This window comes from Lynx canadensis, chromosome D4 (assembly GCF_007474595.2).
Source record: "Lynx canadensis isolate LIC74 chromosome D4, mLynCan4.pri.v2, whole genome shotgun sequence".
Classification (NCBI taxonomy): domain Eukaryota; kingdom Metazoa; phylum Chordata; class Mammalia; order Carnivora; family Felidae; genus Lynx; species Lynx canadensis.
Genome location: NC_044315.2, coordinates 72549846 through 72567864, shown reverse-complemented (window position 1 = coordinate 72567864; position 18019 = coordinate 72549846). Strand labels below are relative to the sequence as shown.

The 18019-nt window shown below is 39.2% G+C and overlaps 1 protein-coding gene across 2 annotated transcripts in view; it reads right to left on the bottom strand.

Moving 5' to 3' along the window:
* Nucleotides 1-1451: 1451 nt before the first annotated feature.
* The window catches only part of HSDL2 (hydroxysteroid dehydrogenase like 2), a 78779-nt gene continuing 62211 nt past the window's right edge, over nt 1452-18019 (bottom strand). For both annotated transcript variants that reach the window (XM_030293406.1, XM_030293405.1), the window contains exons 10-11: nt 16991-17119; nt 1452-2072 (exon numbers count right to left, since the gene is read on the bottom strand). In XM_030293406.1, the coding sequence (XP_030149266.1) occupies nt 1960-2072; nt 16991-17119 (242 nt within the window). In that variant the 3' untranslated portion in view covers nt 1452-1959. The remainder of the gene's footprint in view (nt 2073-16990; nt 17120-18019) is intronic.

Below are 18019 nucleotides of genomic sequence, written 5' to 3'. Positions count from 1 at the left end.
CCCTGCTTCAGACTCTGTCTCCTTCTCGCTCTCTGCCCCTCCCCCACTCACATTGTCTCTCTCTCTCCCTCAAAATGAACATTAAAAAAAATTAATAAACTTCAGCAGAAAACGAGTCTGCTGGCAACATCTGACCAGGATCTTCATGTAGCTAGAAATGACTGGCAGATGTAAAGGCAGTTGTGAGGCTGCCACCCCAAAGGCAATCCATCTGGGCTTCCTGAATGAGGAGGCAGTCTTCAGGTTCTATTCAACGATAATATCCTGGGAGGTTTTCATTGGATAGGGACTGTTAATTTTGGCTTTGGGCTAGTCTATTCCCATCTCTGATCAGGTTTCCTCATTTGTACTATACAGATAAATGCTTTTTAATATTATGGTTCTATGGAATGCCAGAATTAAGCTCAGTAATATTAGAGAATGTAAAATGAGAAGTAAAAGAATTACACCAAGCAAGTTTTTTTTTTTTAAGTTTACTTATTTTGAGAGAGAGAGAAAGAGCCCAAGTGGAGGAGAGAAAGAAAGGGAGAGAGAGAGAGAATCCCAGGCAGGCTCTGTGCTGTCAGCACAGAGCCAGATGCGGGGCTTGAACTCACAAACCATGAGATCATGACCTGAGCTGAGACCAAGAGTCAGACGCTTAATCAGTTGAGCCACCCAGGCATCTCTGAGCAAGAATTTTTAACATATGAAATGAAAGGAAAGGGTTCTTTTTTTTTTTTTTATCCTTAGCTTTTTAAAAAAAGAAAAACAAGTCATTATATTAGTTTGCTAGGGCTACGACAACAAAATACCACAGACCAGGTGGCTAAACCAACAGAAATCTTACAGTTCTGGAGAGCAGGAGTCTTGGTAGAACGGCTTCTTCTGAGGCTTCTCTCCTTGGTTTACAGATGACTGCCTTTTTGCTGTTCCTCACATGGTCATTACTTTGTGTGTACGTCCCTGGTCTTTTATCTCCAAATTTCCTCTTCTTATAAGGAACCCAGTCAGACTGAATTAGAGCCCACCCTAAAAGTCTCATTCTGACTTAATCACTTCTTCAAAGGCCTTATCTCCAAGTACAGTCACATTCTGAGGTACTGGGGTTAGGAAGTCAACAAATGAGTTTGGAGCATGCAGTTCAGCCCGTAACAACCAACTATTCTAATGTTCTCATTTTAAAAGCTTTTATTTATTTTTAAGTAATTTCTACACCCAATGTGGGGTTCGAACTCATGATCCCAAGATCAAGAGTCACGTCCTCCTCAGACTGAGTCAGCAAGGCATCCCTAATGTTCACTGTAAAATGCTGTGACCAAATGCATACTTCTGGGGAGAAATTATTTTATTTTAGGACATTATTACATACTTTAAAAAGAAAATACATACTATAATTACTTGAATTACATTAATAATATTTTACTATAGGTAACATACCTAGAAATCTAGTTAAAACGAAAAACTTTTTGTTTCATTAGTCTTCACAAATAGTATTATTAAGTAGTTCATGTGATTTCTGTGAAAATGCACTGTAGATGATCTGCTTCAAAAAAAGTATATAAAAATCTAAAATATCATTCAGATTTCATTAGTATACAATCCAAAACTGAAAAGTTTAAAAGAGATTAGTCTCCTTTTATAAGGGAAAAAGTGTTGAAAAGAGCTAATTTTACTGCTGGGACCTGATTAGTTGCTCATAATAACTTTCCTAGAAAATAGTGAATGAAATATAGAGCTCAGAGGGCAAAACTCACTAAATACAAAAGGCAGACTGTCTTAGAATTCCATGTAATGAAACTTATGTTAGCTAGCTGTTTTAATTACAATTTCAAGTCTTACGGATACAGAAATTCTATTTTTTCCAGAACAAACATGCATATCCTTATAACATGACAGAGAAGAAAACAGACAGATTTTTAACTGTTGAGCCCTTTTACTTTTTAAGCTTGGCAGCCAACAATTTTTTTCCCTTTTCCTTCACAGCCTGGCATTCATCTGATTCATTAACTTCTCCAATTTGATTGCTAGGGCCATGTTTCCTTTAATCTTCAATTTCCCTGACATGAATGCCATTGTTGGTTTTAGTTTCCCTAAAATGAGAAAATGAGAGAAGGAAAAGCATCCATTAGTGCCCTTAGGGATATACCACTTCAAGAACACACATTATAAAAAGAATCTCCTTGAGTTCTATAAATCTCAGAAGCACACAAATTTCTATTCCATAATTTTTTTTATCAGTACCTTGGGAATCCCAATTCCTAGGCTTAGATGTTAAAAATATATTATAGTATGAGAGATAATGTAAAAACAACAATCAGCAAAAGATTATATCAAAAAGCTGAAGATGCAATATTTATATACAAGTTACAGTACATTAAAGGTACATCGCCCTCAGATGAATTATAGTAAACAAATCTACCTACTTTAGTTGATTTTCCAATCTACTAGTTCATTAAACTTTAGCATTTCAGGTTTATATTAAAAAAAAATCAAATGTTGTAAATGCATATGATATTCTTAAGAAATTATCCTTAAAAATATAGGGTAGGGACAACAAAAGTGTTAGCAATATTTTAACCACAGAAATGCCAGGATGTAAAACCTGAGTATTAAAATGGAATTGTAGTTAATAATAACATAAAATAAACTGAAGCTCCACAGAGGGAGTAAACTTTTTATTTGCTACTCTTATTCCAGTGTTAGTACAGGGTCTGGCACATAGTGGAGTTAATGAGGAAACTGAGGCTCTGAGAGGATTTTGACTCCCCCAATGTCACATAGCATGTATATAATGGTATTGTAATTCATAGCCAGGTGTTTCTGATTCTCATTTATAGTTTTCTGACCTATAGCATGCCAATTTATATATAGATCACATCTCCAGCAGACACAATATATGTCTGGTACATTAGTAAACTTCTACTGGGCCACACACAGACAGGATCTTTGTGTGGGTTGATGTATTTATATATATTGAGATATTAAATACCTTTAAATTCTTCTTTTTAAAAATTAGAAAACATATTTATTTTAGAGAGAGCATGGACGCACAAGCTGGGAAGAGGGTCAGAGGGAGGAAGGGAGGGCAGGGGAAGAGGGACAGGGAGAGGGGGAGAGGGGGAGAGAGGGAGAGAGGGGGAGACAGGGAGAGGGGGAGAGGGGGAGAGAGGGAGAGAGGGGGAGACAGGGAGAGGGGGAGAGGGGGAGAGAGGGAGAGGGTGAGAGAGGGTGAGGGGGAGAGGAGGAGAGAGGGTGAGGGGGAGAGGGGGAGAGAGGGGGAGACAGGGAGAGGGGGAGACAGGGAGAGGGGGAGAGGGGGAGAGAGGGAGAGAGAGAATCTTAAGCAGGCTCCATGCTCAGGGCAGAGCCTGATGTGGCACTAGATCCCACAACCCTGGGACCCATGATTTTGGCCAAAATCAAGAGTCAGATGCTCGACTGACAGAGCCACAGGCATACCAAAACACCTTTAAATTATTCTATGTAGGGGTTGTAACACAATATTATAGATTGCTTAGGGATAGAAAGAATCAAGTCTAATTCTTTTACTTTAATGAATAAACTGAGCCGTGCAACCTTCTATGGAAATGTGATGTTAAAATACCAACATTTACAAATAAGTAAATAAAGGGTAATTTTTATTTACATTGAGGATACTGGAAAATCTGGGTTTTTTTTTAATGTTTATTTATTTTTGAGAGAGCTCAAGCAGGGGAAGGGAAAAGGGAGGAGGACAGAGGATCCGAAGCAGGCTCTGTGCTGACAGCAGAGAGCCCAATGTGCGGCTCGAACTCACAAACTGTGAGATCATGACTTGAGCCTGAAGTCAGACGCTTAACTGACTGAGCCACCGAGGCGCCCCGATCTTTGTTCTTTAAAGGAACAGAACAGGGGCGCCTGGGTGGCTCAGTCAGTTAAGCGGCCGACTTCGGCTCAGGTTATGATCTCGCGGTCCGTGAGTTCGAGCCCCGCATTGGGCTCTGTGCTGACAGCTCAGAGCCTGGAGCCTCTTTCAGATTCTGTGTCTCCCTCTCTCTGACCCTCCCCTGTTCATGCTCTGTCTCTCCCTGTCTCAAAAACAAAACAAAACAAAACAAAACACCGTTAAAAAATAAATAAATAAATAAATAAATAAATGAACAGAACAGCTCTCTGGAAACCTACAATCACTGACATCTAGGTGCCCTTCAGCTAAAAAATTGGCTCCCTGTTCTGTCACCCTCCAGTGGAACCTACTAGTCCTCAAGCCCTACTCACACATACGCAGCTTCCAACCAGCTTTATGGAGACTTGCCTACAAAGATGAATAGACATCATTAAAAAAAAATTAAAGGGGCACCTGGGTGGCTCAGTTGGTTGAGCATCCGACTTCAACTCAGGTCATGATCTCACGGCTTGTGAGTTCAAGCCCCGCATCAGGCTCTGTGCTGACAGCTCAGAGCCTGGAGCCTGCTTCAGATTCTGTGTCTCCCTCTCTCTCTGCCCCTCCCCCACTCATGCTCTCTCTCTCTCTCTCTCTCTCAAAAATGAATAAACATTTAAAAAAAAAAAAAAGGAGCGTCTGGGTGGCTCAGTCAGTTGGGTGTCCAACTTCGGCTCAGGTCATGATCTCACGGTCTGTGCTGACGCTCAGAGCCTGGAGCCTGCTTTGGATTCTGTGTCTCCCTCTCTCTGACCCTCCCCAGCTCACACTGTCTAATCTCTCTCTCTCAAAAATAAATAAACATTAAAAACAATTAAATAAAAAAGAATGGACATCAAGTGGAGACAACAAAACACACAGGTAAAAGCCATCTGGAGGAAACAAAGTGAGGCACTGAAGAAAACTCAAACAAAGTAAATGAAAAATAAAAAATTCTATAATTCATGTCCTTATTGTTAAGAGAAGACATAACAACAATGTATTAAGAACAGAATGTTAGAGAAAGGGGGAAGAACAAAGCACAGGAAAGAGGGAAAAAAAGAGGAAGCAACTTAAAGGGGTAGGGGAGGAAAATGAGAAGGAAGGGAGAGAAGCAGCAGCAGAAGGCGAACAAAATGGGATTGAGTGAGTAGGAAGGGAACGGTAAGAGAAGAAACAATGACTGGAATTTAAGAAGCAAAACAGGTGAACATATGAGAAGGGGGGAAAATAAAAGAGAGGGAAACAAACCATAAGAGACTCTTAATGATAGAGAACAAACTGACGTTGATGGAGGGAGGTGGGGAGGGGATGGGGTAGACTGGTAATGGGCATTAAGAAGGGCACTTGTTGGATGAGCACTGGGTGTTGTATGTGAGTGACGAATCACTCCTGAATTCTACTCCTGAAACCAATACTGCACTGTATGTTAACTAACTAGAATTCAAATTAAAATTTGAAAAGAAAAAATAAATTAATGAAATTAAAAAAAAAAAACAAACAATGACAACAAAGGTGAATGCCTGGAAATTAAAAAGTTGACAGATAATACTAAAGTACAATAGGAAAGAGGCACTTGCAGATCTCTGGTCACAGAAGTCAACTCTCTATTGCAACCATCCCCCTCCCATTGCAAAAGTCTCTCTCCATGCACCACCCCCAAAAACAGTCTTTCCAAATTAAGTTTCTCCTTACTATATAAAAAAAGAAAATAGTTCAAAATAGGAAAGTGAATCAATTTCCCAAAAAATAAAAAGGTTATACAAAGAGATGTGCAACCGAAGAAAGAGATGATGAAAGATCAAATGTTTTCTCCAGAAAGTGAGAACTGAGAGATCAAAGAGATAAGACACATTCCCAGGGGCCCACCAAATACCCAGGAAAATGAAAAAAAAAAAAAAAAGAAAAAGAAAAAGAAAAAAGACCACATGACCCTGCATCATTGTGAAATTTCAAACCACTACAGAGAAAGAGAGCATTCTGATTCCAAAGCTTTTAGAAAGAAGAGGGGGTAGATGCAAAAGATTAAGAACAACAATAGTACCAAATTCTCAATGGTAATCTTAGAAGATGGAGCAATGGCTTCACAATTCTGAAGAAAAATGAATTTCAACCCAGAAATCTCTACCCAGCCAAACAATGTGTTGGTGGGATATAAGTAGTTTTAGACACTCACAAAATACTACCTCTTCTTATCCTTTCTCGTGAAGCTACTGGAGAATGTGTGCCAGCCACCAAGAGGATGTAAGCCAAGAAAAAACATGAGACACGGGAAAAAAGAGGTTCAGTGCTGGAGAGAGTTAAAAATTTCTAGGATCACAGCTGCGTGGCAGGCTTAATGAGCCTATCTGTCTATTATAACAAGACAAAGGGCTCCAGGAAAAAAGTAGACTGACAGGTAATCCGACACAACTGACACAGTGGAAAAGTGTATCAAAAGGTTGTGGGAAGAGAGCATAGGAAGATTTTGCTCAGTTTCTTTACACCTATTCTAATGGGGAAAAATAGGGCAATTATTATGTCCAGGAAAAAGAAAAGTTCTGCGAGGAAACATAATAATAGTATACTATTTGACTCAGCAGGAAGCTACATCAGAATCATAATTATTTCAACAAACACAGACTATTGACTTAAGCAAAAATGGTGATATAATTAATTGGGAGGATGGGAGAGGGGGAGGTAAAGCAAAATCAAGGTGCTATAAAGAGAACTTAAATCCCACCTGCCAGTCTTTACTGAATCTAAACAAAACAGCATTAAGTATACATCTAACATTGAGAAATGTGATCGCATTGAAAAATGTGGAGTTAGATAATGAAAGAAATACTAAAAATACCTGAAGGAGATCACCTCTGTGGAGAAAAAGGGGGAAAGGCCAAAGAAAACTTTTTGAAAATATATACTTTGGAGGCACCTGGGTGGCTTAGTCGGTTAAGCATCTAACTTCGGCTCAGGTCATGATCTCGAGGTTCCTGGGCAAGCCCCATGTCAGGCTTGCTGCTGTCAGCAAAAAGTCTGCTTCAGATCCTCTCTTTCCCTCTCTCTCTGCCTCTCCCCCACTCTCACATGGTCTCTCTCTCTCTCAAAAAAAAAATACACATACACTTTGGGGCACCTGTCTCAGTTGGTGGAGCATGCAACTTTTCGATCTTGGGGTCATGAGTTCAAGCCCCATGTTAATTTTTTTTTTAATTAAACATTTTTTAATTAAAAAAATAAAAATATATACTTTTAAAAACTGAGGTGAAATTCAGAGGATATAAAATTAACCCTTTTATTATTTTTAAAAAATTTTTAATGTTTATTTATTTTTGAGAGAGAGAGAGAGACAGAGTGTGAGTGGGGGAGAGGCAAAGAGAAAGAGGGACACAGAATCAGAAGCCGGCTCCAGGCTCCAAGCTGTCAGCACAGAGCCCATTGCGGGGCTCAAACTCCTGGACAGCGAGATAATGATCTGAGCTGAAGTCAGCCAAGTAACCAACTGAGCCATCTAAGCACCCCAAAATTAATCCTTTTAAAGTGAACAATTCAAGGGAGGTGGGTGGGAGATGGGCTAGATGGGTGATGGGTACTAAGCAGGGCACTTGTGACAAACACTGGGTGTTTTATGTAAGTGATGAATCACTGAATTCTATTCCTGAAACCAATATTGCACTGTATGTTTAACAGAAATTTAAATTAAAAAAAGAAAAAAATAAAGTGAACAATTCAGCATTTAAGTACAGTCACAGTGTTGTACAACCACCACCTCTATCTAGTCCCAGAACATTTCTATCACCCCAAAAGGAAACCTACATCCATTATGCATTCACAGTTCCCCTTCCTTCTCGGCCCTGGCAACCACCAATCAGCTTTCTGTCTCCATGGATTTACCTATTCCAGTGTATTATATAAAAGGATTCGTGTAATATGTGATCTTTTGTGTCTGGCTTCTTTCACTTATTTAAGTTTTCAAGGTTCATCCACATTCTACAATGAATCAGTACTTCATTTCTTTTTATGGCTGAATAATATTTGTTTATCCATTCATCTGTTAATGGACATCTGGGTAGTTTCCAACTTTTGGCTACTGTGAATAGAGCTGATATGAACATGAGTATACACATATTTGACAGTCTACTTTCTTTTGAATATAGGCGTGGAAATGCTGGGTCATATGGTAATTCTTAGTTTTTTTTTTTAATGTTTATTTATTTTTGAGAGAGAGAGACAGAGCGTGAGTTTTGAGAGGAGGGACAGAGAGAGAGGAAGACACAGAATCCGAAGCAGGCTCCAGGTTCTGAGCTGTCAGCACAGAGTGCAACGTGGGGCTGGAACTCACAACCGTGAGATCATGACCTGAACTGAAGTCAGACGCTCTACCAACTGAGCCACCCAGGCACCCCATATGGTAATTCTGTATTAATTTTACCCTTATATCTATGGTCAACTAATCTTTAACAAGGTTGCCAAGACCATTCAATGGGAAAAGAATAGTCCATTTAACAAATGGTGCTGGGAAAACTGGATATCCACACGTAAGCAAATGAAGTTGGGCTCCTACTTCACACCATACATAAATATTAATTCAAAATGGATTGGAGGCCTTGGGGAGCCTACATGGCTCAGTCGGTTAAGCGTCCTACTTTGGCTCAGGTCACAATATCGTGGTCTGTGAATTCAAGCCCCGCCTCAGGCTCAGTCCTGACAGCTGGAGCCTGCTTCGGATTCTGTGTCTCCCTGTTTCTCTGCCCCTACCCCGCTCGCGTTCTGTCTGTCTCTCTCTCTCAAATGAATAAAACATTTAAAAAAATGGATTGGAGGCTTAAATATGAGAGCTAAATCTAAAAACCCTCAGGGATGCTTGCGTGGCTCAGGCCTCAGGCATTTAAGTGACTAACGTATGGTTTCAGCTCAAGTCATGATCTCACAGTTTTTATGTTTGGGCCCTGTGTTGGGCTCTGTGCTGACAGCATGGAGCCTGCTTGGGATTCTCTGTCTCCCACTCTCTGCCCATCCTCTGCTCATACTCTCTCTCTCTCTCAAAAATAAATAAACATTAAAAAAAAAAGTGAAAAGATAACTCCCCAAAATTGGGAGAACATATATGCAAATAATGTATTTCAAAAACAATATCTTCTTTATACCTGGAATGTACAGAGAATACTTATGTTTAATAGAGAAGGTCTTTTTTTGTTGTTGCTTTTTTTTAATGTTTATTTTGAGAGACAGAGAGAGAGACAGAGTGAAAGAGCACTTGAGCAGGGGGGAGAGAGAGAGAGAAAGAGACAGAGAATCCCAAGCAGACTCCATGCTGTCAGTGCAGAGCCTGATGAGGGCTCAAACTCACAAACCACGAGATTATGACCTGAGCCAAAATCAAGAGTCAGATGCTGAACCGAATGAGCCACCCAGGTACCCCTGGAATATATAAAGAATCCTTAAAACACAGTAAAAAAAAAAAAAGGGGGGGGGTGCCTGGGTGGCTCAGTGGGTTGAATGTCTGACTCTTGATTTCGGCCCAGGTCATGATCCCCGGGTCATGGGATCGAGTCCCACATCAGGCTCTGTGCTGAGCATGGAGCCCGTTTAGGTTCTCTTTCTCTCTCCCCCTACCCCTCTCCCCCACTTGTGTTCTCTCTCTCTCTAGGATGGAAAAAAATAATAATAAAAACCAACTAAAAAAAAAAAAAAAGACACCCAATTAAAATGTGCAAAGGACCTGAAGAGACATTTCTTCAAGGAAGATGAACATATAACCAATAAGCACATGAAAAAATGCTGAACATCATTAGTCATTAGGAAACTGCAAATCAAAACCACAACGTGGTATCACTTCACACCCACCAGGATGGCTATTAAAACAAAAACAAAAACAACAAGTGCTGGTAAGGGCAAGAATGCAAAGAAACAGAAGCCTTCATAACACTGCTAGTAGGAATGTAAATGGTACAGCTGCTGTGGAAAACAGTTTGGCAGTTCTTCAGAGAGTTAAACATAGAATTACCACATGACCCAGCAATACAAGAGAAATGAAAACGTAAGTCCACTCAGACACTTGGACACATATGTTTATAGCAGCATTACTCACAACAGCCAAACAGTAGAAACAACCCAAACGTCTGTTAACAGTGAAAGGATAAACTAGTTATGGCGTATCTCTATGATGGAATACTATTCAGTCATAAAAAGCAATGAAGTATTGATATAAGCTACAACTTAGATGAACCTTGAAAACATTATGCTAAGTAAAAGAAGCTACACACAAAGGTTACCTGTTGCGTGATCACACTTATGTGAACTATCCAGAATAGGCAAATCCATAGAGAGCAAGAGAGAAAGCATTATTAGTGGTCGCTAGGGGATGGAGAAGGCTGGAATGAAAAGTGTTACTTAAATGGTATGGAGTGCACTGGGTGTTGTATGGAAACCAATTTGACAATAAATTTCATATATTGAAAAAAAATAAAAAATAAAAAATAAATAAAAATAAATAAAACAAACAAAAAAAATGGTATGGAGTGTTCTTCTGGGGTGATGAATAAGCTTTGAAACTGAAGGGAAATGCTGGTTGCACAGCATTGTGTATTCACTAAATTAAATGCCACTGAACTGTACACTTTAAAATGGTTAACTGTATGTCAAATGAATTTCATCTCCACTAAAGAAAAGAGAAAGTACTGATACGTGCTACATCAAGAATGAAATTTGAGGGGCACCTGTGTGGCTCAGTCGGTTAAGCATCCAACTTCAGCTCAGGTCATGATCTCACGGTTTGTGAGTTCGAGCCCTGTGTCGGGCTCTGTGCCGACAGCTTGGAGCCTGGAGTCTGTTTTGGATTCTGTGTCTCCCTCTCTCTCTGCCCCTCCCTGACTTGCACTCTGTCTCTCTCAAAAATAAATAAACATTAAAAAAAATTCTTTTTAAATTAAACTCGAACACATGCTAAAAGGAAAAACATGCTGAAAGAAGCCAGTCACAAGCAAATCAACATTATACTATTCTGTTCATATGAAAGTTCGGATTAGAAATCTATAGAGACAAAAAGTAGATTAGTGGTTGCTTAGGAGTGAAGGTAGGTAGATGGGGATATGGGGTTAACAGCTAATGGGTATGGGGTTTCTTTTTGAGGTGATGAAAATGTTCTGAAAGTAACTGTGGTGATGGTTGCAAATATCTGTGACTATGCTAAAAACTATTTAACTGTACACTCTAAATGGATGAATTGCACAGTATGTGCATTATTCCTCAATAAAGCTATTAAAAAATAAAAGCTATTGTTATATATAAAACAATAAATTGAATTAATAATTTAAAATTTTCCCACAAAAAATCCCAGGGCTAAATGGCTGCACTGGTTTTTCACAGGATATAAAATTAATACACAAAATTAATTATATTTATGTACAGTAGGAACAGATCATTCAAAAATAAAATTAAAGACAATAATTCCATTCACAACAGCATAAAGAAGAATGAAATACTTTGAAAAAAAAGCATGAACCGTAAAAGAAAGAAATGATGGATTAGACTTTATCAAAACTAACAAACTTTTTTAATTCAAAAGACACCATTAAGAAAATGAAAAGAAAACTCAGACTGAGAGAAAATATTGGCAAATCACATGCATCTAGAATTTATAAAAAAATTTTAACAATCTAACAATAAAATGATAAGTCAATTCAAAGACGAGCAAAAGTTTTGTTTTTTTAATTTTTATTTATTTTTGAGACAGAGAGAGACAGAGCATGAATGGGGGAGGGTCAGAGAGAGGGAGACACAGAATCTGAAGCAGGCTCCAGGCTCTGAGCTGTCAGCACAGAGCCCGACGTGGGGCTCAAACTCACGGACCGTGAGATCATGACCTGAGCCAAAGTCAGACACTTAACCAACTGAGCCACCCAGGCGCCCCTGCAAAAGTTCATCAAATGTATATATCCATTAAGCAGATGGAAAGATGCTCAACATTAAGAAAATACAAATTAAAGTCACAAAGATGTACCACCACACACTTACTAGAATGGCTATAGTACCAAAGACAGGGCCATGTGTAACAACACAGATAAACCTAAACATAGAAAGACAAATACGGATCTCACTTATATGTGGAACCCAGAAGCAGAGAATAAAATGGTGGTTGGCAGGGGTTGGGAGTAAGAGAAATAGAGAGATGTTGGTCAAAGAGTACAAACTTTCAGTTACAAGATGAATAATTCCTGGGGATCCAATGTAGAGCATGATGACTACAGTTAATAAAACTGCATTGTATATGTGAAATTTGCTAAGAGTAGATCTAAGAGTAGATCTTTTTTTTTTTTTAAGTAGGCTTCACACCCAGTGTGAGCCCAATGCAGGGCTTGAACTCACGACCCTGAGATCAAGACCTGAGCTAAGATCAAGAGTTGGATGCTTACCTGTTGGGATGAGCACTGGGTGTTGTATGGAAACCAATCTGACAAGAAATTTCATATTAAAAAAAAAAAAGAAAAAAAAGAGTTGGATGCTTAACCAACTAAGCCACCCTGGCACCCCACTAAGAGTAGATCTTAAGTGTTCTCACTACACACACAAGGAAGTTAACCATGTAAGATGATCAATGTGTTAATTAGCTTGATTATAGTAACTTAACAATGTGTGTGTGTGTGTGTGTATATATAAAAAATCATCCTGTTTTATACCTTAAATAGTCTTTGTCAAGTATACCTCAATAAAGCTGTAAAAGAAAAAAAAGCCACTAGTAAGTATTGGTGAGGATTTGGAGAAACTGGAGCCTTCACACATTGCTAATGAGGATGTAAAATTGGTGCAGCTACTTTAGCAAACAGTCTGGTAGTTTTTGAAAAAGTTTTATATACAGAAACTTTAACAGTTCCACTCTTAGGAATCTATCTAAGAGAAACGAAAATATATATCCACCCAAATACATGTATGACAATATTTGGAGCAGCATTATTCACAAAAGGCAAAAACTTGAAGTAACCCAAATGTCCACCAGCTGGTGAGCAGACAAATAATATGTAGTACAGTCATACAGCAGAATGTTATTCAGCAATAAAAAGGAACTGAACTATTGATAAATACTATGACATGAATGGATGAATCTCAAAAGCCTTATGGTAAGTGAAATAAGCCAGATACAAAAAGCTATATATACTGTTTGATTTCATTTAATATCTAGAAACAGCAAATCTGTAGAGACAGAAAGCAAATCAGTGGTTGGCTAGCTGGGAGTAAAAATGGGGACTGACTACAAAGAGACATGAGAGAATTTTCTGGGGTGATAAAAATGTTCTCAAACTGGATTGTTAGTGATGGTTGTACAGCTCTATGAATCTACTAAAAACTACGTACTACACTCATACTGGGTGGACTTAATGATATATAAATTATATTTCAATAATACTGTTTATAAAAATAACTTTTAAAAAATTGCTAGTAAGCACAATATCCTATATAGAATCTCTCTTCCCATATATTAATCAGGTAATCTTGTACAATTTATTTCCTTTCTATTATAATGTTTTACCATACAGTGGCCTCTACTGGCCAAAAGGAGAGATTTTGATTAGTTGCTTAAAAATCACTAGTTGCTTAAAGTTTTTATATTTATAATGTATCTGCTATATAAATTAGGTCAGGAATGGCTATGGTTTCTTAAAAGAGAAACCATATTAAGATATAAGGGCTGGGGCACCTGGGTGGCTCAGTGGGTTAAGCATCCAACTTCAACTCAGGTCATGATCTCACAGTTCACAAGTTCAAGCCCCTCCTCCAGCTCTCTGCTGTCACACAGAGCCCACTTTGGATCCTCTGTCTGTCTCTCTCTGCCCCTCCCCTGTTGTTCCCCCCACCTCAAAATAAATATATAAATAAATAAACTTAAAAAACCAAAGATATAAGGTCTAAATTGTGCCCAAAGGAAAGCAGATGGGATAGAGTAGGAATGAAAGGACATAAGAAGCAGAAGCAAACTCACTGTTGCTATAAAAGAAACCTTGTAAGAATACTTTTTTTTTTAACGTATTTATCTGACTGATCTTCCCTAGTCAATCCAAAGACACATTCACAGAAAGATAAACGGAAAGCCCATTATTACAGGTTTATGATACATAAATAAAATGTAAATTAAAGTCGCCACCTGACTCTTTCACCTTTGGAAGGCAGAGTAATATGATGATTAAAAGAGCATGAGTAAAGAGTTAGCCTGGATTCAAATTTCGGCTTCAACATTTCCTCACTATGTGACTTTGGGTTTATTTATTTTTTTTTTTAATTTTTTTTTTTCAACGTTTATTTATTTTTGGGACAGAGAGAAACAGAGCATGAACGGGGGAGGGGCAGAGAGAGAGGGAGACACAGAATCGGAAACAGGCTCCAGGCTCTGAGCCATCAGCCCAGAGCCTGACGCGGGGCTCGAACTCACGGACCGCGAGATCGTGACCTGGCTGAAGTCGGACGCTTAACCGACTGCGCCACCCAGGCGCCCCTGGGTTTATTATTTAATTCATCAATGCCTCAGTCTCCATTTTTATAAAATGGAGAAAATATTTTATCTCAAAGCATTTTTCGGAGTATTGTTCATCTCATAGTAACCATACAATGCATATAATGCATATAATTATTGTTATTTAAATTTAGAAATCGACAGTAAATTTTTTTTAATTTTTTTTAACATTTATTTATTTTTGAAACAGAGAGAGACAGAGCATGAATGGAGGAGGGTCAGAGAGAGAGGGAGACACAGAATCCGAAACAGGCTCCAGGCTCTGAGCTGTCAGCCCAGAGCCCGATGCGGGGCTGGAACTCATGGACTGTGAGATCATGACCTGAGCCGAAGTCGGACGCCCAACTGACTGAGCCACCCAGGGGCCCCAATAGTAAATTTTTAAATAATCTTTAAGTTCAAAATATTACTTATTTATAAGGTGCAAATTTGCCAACATTTACTGATCATCTAGTATGTACAAAGCACTTTAAGCTTTATAAGGAAATAGCTGTTGGAATACTAAAACACTAAAAACACTATTGAAAATGACTAAAGAGGGGCGCCTGGGTGGCGCAGTCGGTTAAGCGTCCGACTTCAGCCAGGTCACGATCTCGCGGTCCGTGAGTTCGAGCCCCGCGTCAGGCTCTGGGCTCATGGCTCAGAGCCTGGAGCCTGTTTCCGATTCTGTGTCTCCCTCTCTCTCTCTGCCCCTCCCCCGTTCATGCTCTGTCTCTCTCTGTCCCAAAAATAAATAAACGTTGAAAAAAAAAATTAAAAAAAAAAAAAAAAAAAAAAGAAAATGACTAAAGAGAGGGGTGCCTGGGTGGCTCAGTTGGTTAAGCATCCGACTTCGGCTCAGGTCATGATCTCACGGTTTGTCAGTTCGAGCACCATGGCAGGCTCTGTGCTGACATCTCAGAGCCTGGAGTCTGATTCAGATTCTGTATCTCCCTCTCTCTCTGCCCCTCCCCCACTCGCACTCTCTCTCAAAAATAAATATTTAAAAAAATAAAAATAAATAAAAGAAAATGACTAAAGTCATAACTATTCATTAACACTGAAAGATGTTATATTAGTGAAAAATATTACCAAACAGTAGTAATGCTATAATCCTGTTTTTATAAGCACATATGTGTATTTATTTTTTATTTTTGAAAAACACAATTTTTCTTTAAATGTTTATTTATTTTTGAGAGAGACAGAGACAGAATGCAAGTGGGTTAGGGGCAGAGAGAGAGGAAGACACAGAATCCGAAGCAGGCTCCAGGCTCTGAGCTGTCAGCACAGAACCCAACACGGGGCTCTAACTCACGAGCTGTGAGATCATGACCTGAGCCAAAGTCAGATGCTCAACCGACTGAGCCAGCCAGGCACCCCGAAAAACACAATTTTTTAAAAATGTTTATTTATTTATTTTTGAGAGAGTGAGAGACAGCAAGTGCAAAGCGGGGGGGAAGGCAGAGAGAGACACAGAATGTGACGCATGCTTCAGGCTCTGACCTGTCAGCACAGAGCCAGATGCAGGGCTTGAACCCACGAACCGAGACATCATGACCTGAGCTGAAGTTGGATGCTTAACGAACTGAGCCACCCAGGGGACCCATGTGTGAGTATTTATATACTCACTCACAGAAATATATATGACTCTAAATCAAAATCAACTGATGGTCATTTCTTAGTAGTGTGATAAAGAAGTATTTTTATTTTGCTTTTTCTTAAGTGTATTTTCTGATTTTTGTACCATGGATATTTACTACTACTGTAAAAAAAAAAAAAAAAAAAAGGAAAAGTTGAAGGGACCTCAACCATTAGTAACACATACAGATTGGCTCATAAAGTATGTAGGCCATCAGCACCCTGGATTGGAGATGGAAAGCAAGACCTAGAAGGCACGGAGTATGCACTGTGATCTTCAATTTATGAAGATTAAAACAGAGCAAAGAATGAATAACACTTATAGATCATTAAGTGAATCTTTTTGATTAGAATGTTGTAACGGTTTAAAGTGTTGTTTCTAAAAAATACATGTGATAATTACTGTTTGGAGTAGCGTTCTAAGAGTAGAAAATTGAAAAAATACCCTTAAAGTTTTCTGGCACAGTTAAGAGGTACACGAGCAGAGTAGAAAACTACGAAGAAGATTCTCCTGGCTAGGGATGCCACAGAAAGCAGGCTCATGGGGCCATGGGAGAGGGCCACTGTTTCCTATTACAGTCACGGCAAGATTGAAATATGACCTTACTCTCAACAAATGGGCTGCAGCTGAGTGCAGCACCTTTGGTGTCCCAGGTGTTCTCGGAAAGGGTTTCTTAGTTCAACTAGTACAAATAAAGCCCACCTACAAGTCCTCTTGAACTACGTCTCTGTTCCTAATATTATCTTTGGGCTTCTCAGACATGAAAAAAGGAAATTCTGACTTCTACTTCCCACTTGTTGGCTGAAGTAGAAGGGGCAGGAGAGGTTAGTCGTAAGAGTAGGTACCAAACAGTAAGAATCACCTTCTGCAGACTACGTGCTCTTCAACATCAATAGTTGCTAAGGGTCTGCAGCTACAAAAACAAGTCTTGATTATTTGGAAAGGAATCAAGTTGGAACTAAAGTCTCCTTAAACACTCAGTAAATTCATAAAATTGAAAACTCACCTGAAAACATTTTTACAAAATCATCAGTAGACATACTCATCACCACATCTGCCTGATGAGAGGGCTCTCCATATCCAACGTTCCCACCTTTGCTTTTAAGATCAAGAAACCATGTTCCACCATCTTCACCTACACAAAATATAAAGATGTAGAAATAAATGCCAAAGTAGCCCTGTTCTTCTTAAACTTAATAACTGCTACAGTTAAAATAAACGCTCTTTTCCAGGTTAAAACCCTCAGGCCTTTATCAAATTCAGCAAATATCCATTAAGTACTCACATGCCAGGCACTAGGCTAGGCTCTGAATACTCCGCAGTAACATGGTTCTTACACAAGAAGAAGTGGAAGGTTAATGTGGAGTCAGGCAAGACCAGCAGAAGGTGAGATTTAAAAGTCAGGTAAGCGGGTGCCTAGGTGGCTCAGTCAAGCATCCACTCAGGTCATGATCTCACAGTTCATGAGATCGAGTCCTGTGTCAGGCTCCATGCTGAGTGTGGAGCCTGCTTGGGATTCTCTCTCTCCCTCTCTCTCCACCCCTCCACCTGGTTATGCTTTCTCTCTCTCAAAGTAAATAAGTAAACACTTTAAAATGAGTAAGAGGTAAGAATTAGCTAGATGAGGAACTGAAAAACGTATACTGGGACTGAAGGCAGAAAGAGAATGAAGAGTGGCATCAGATGAGCTCATGAAGTGGTCCAGATGCAGGGGGGGCAGTGAGCCATGTAAAAGATTTACTGACTTCACCCTAAAGGGATAGGCTACGGAAGGAGAATGACATAAGGCTGGTATTTTCAATAAATCACCCTAAAAGCAGTGCAGAGAATATACCGGAGAGGGATGAAAGAGGATGCAAAAGGCAAGTTAGGATGGTGTTGGGGTAGTTTGGGAACTTGAGGATGTATGCCTGGACCAGAACTGTGACAAAGGGAATATGGGAAAGTAGGCTTATTTGAGAATTTCAAATAAGAAACACAAGACTGGGTAAATGAATATGATGAGGAAAGGTATGGAGAGTGCATAAAAATGATT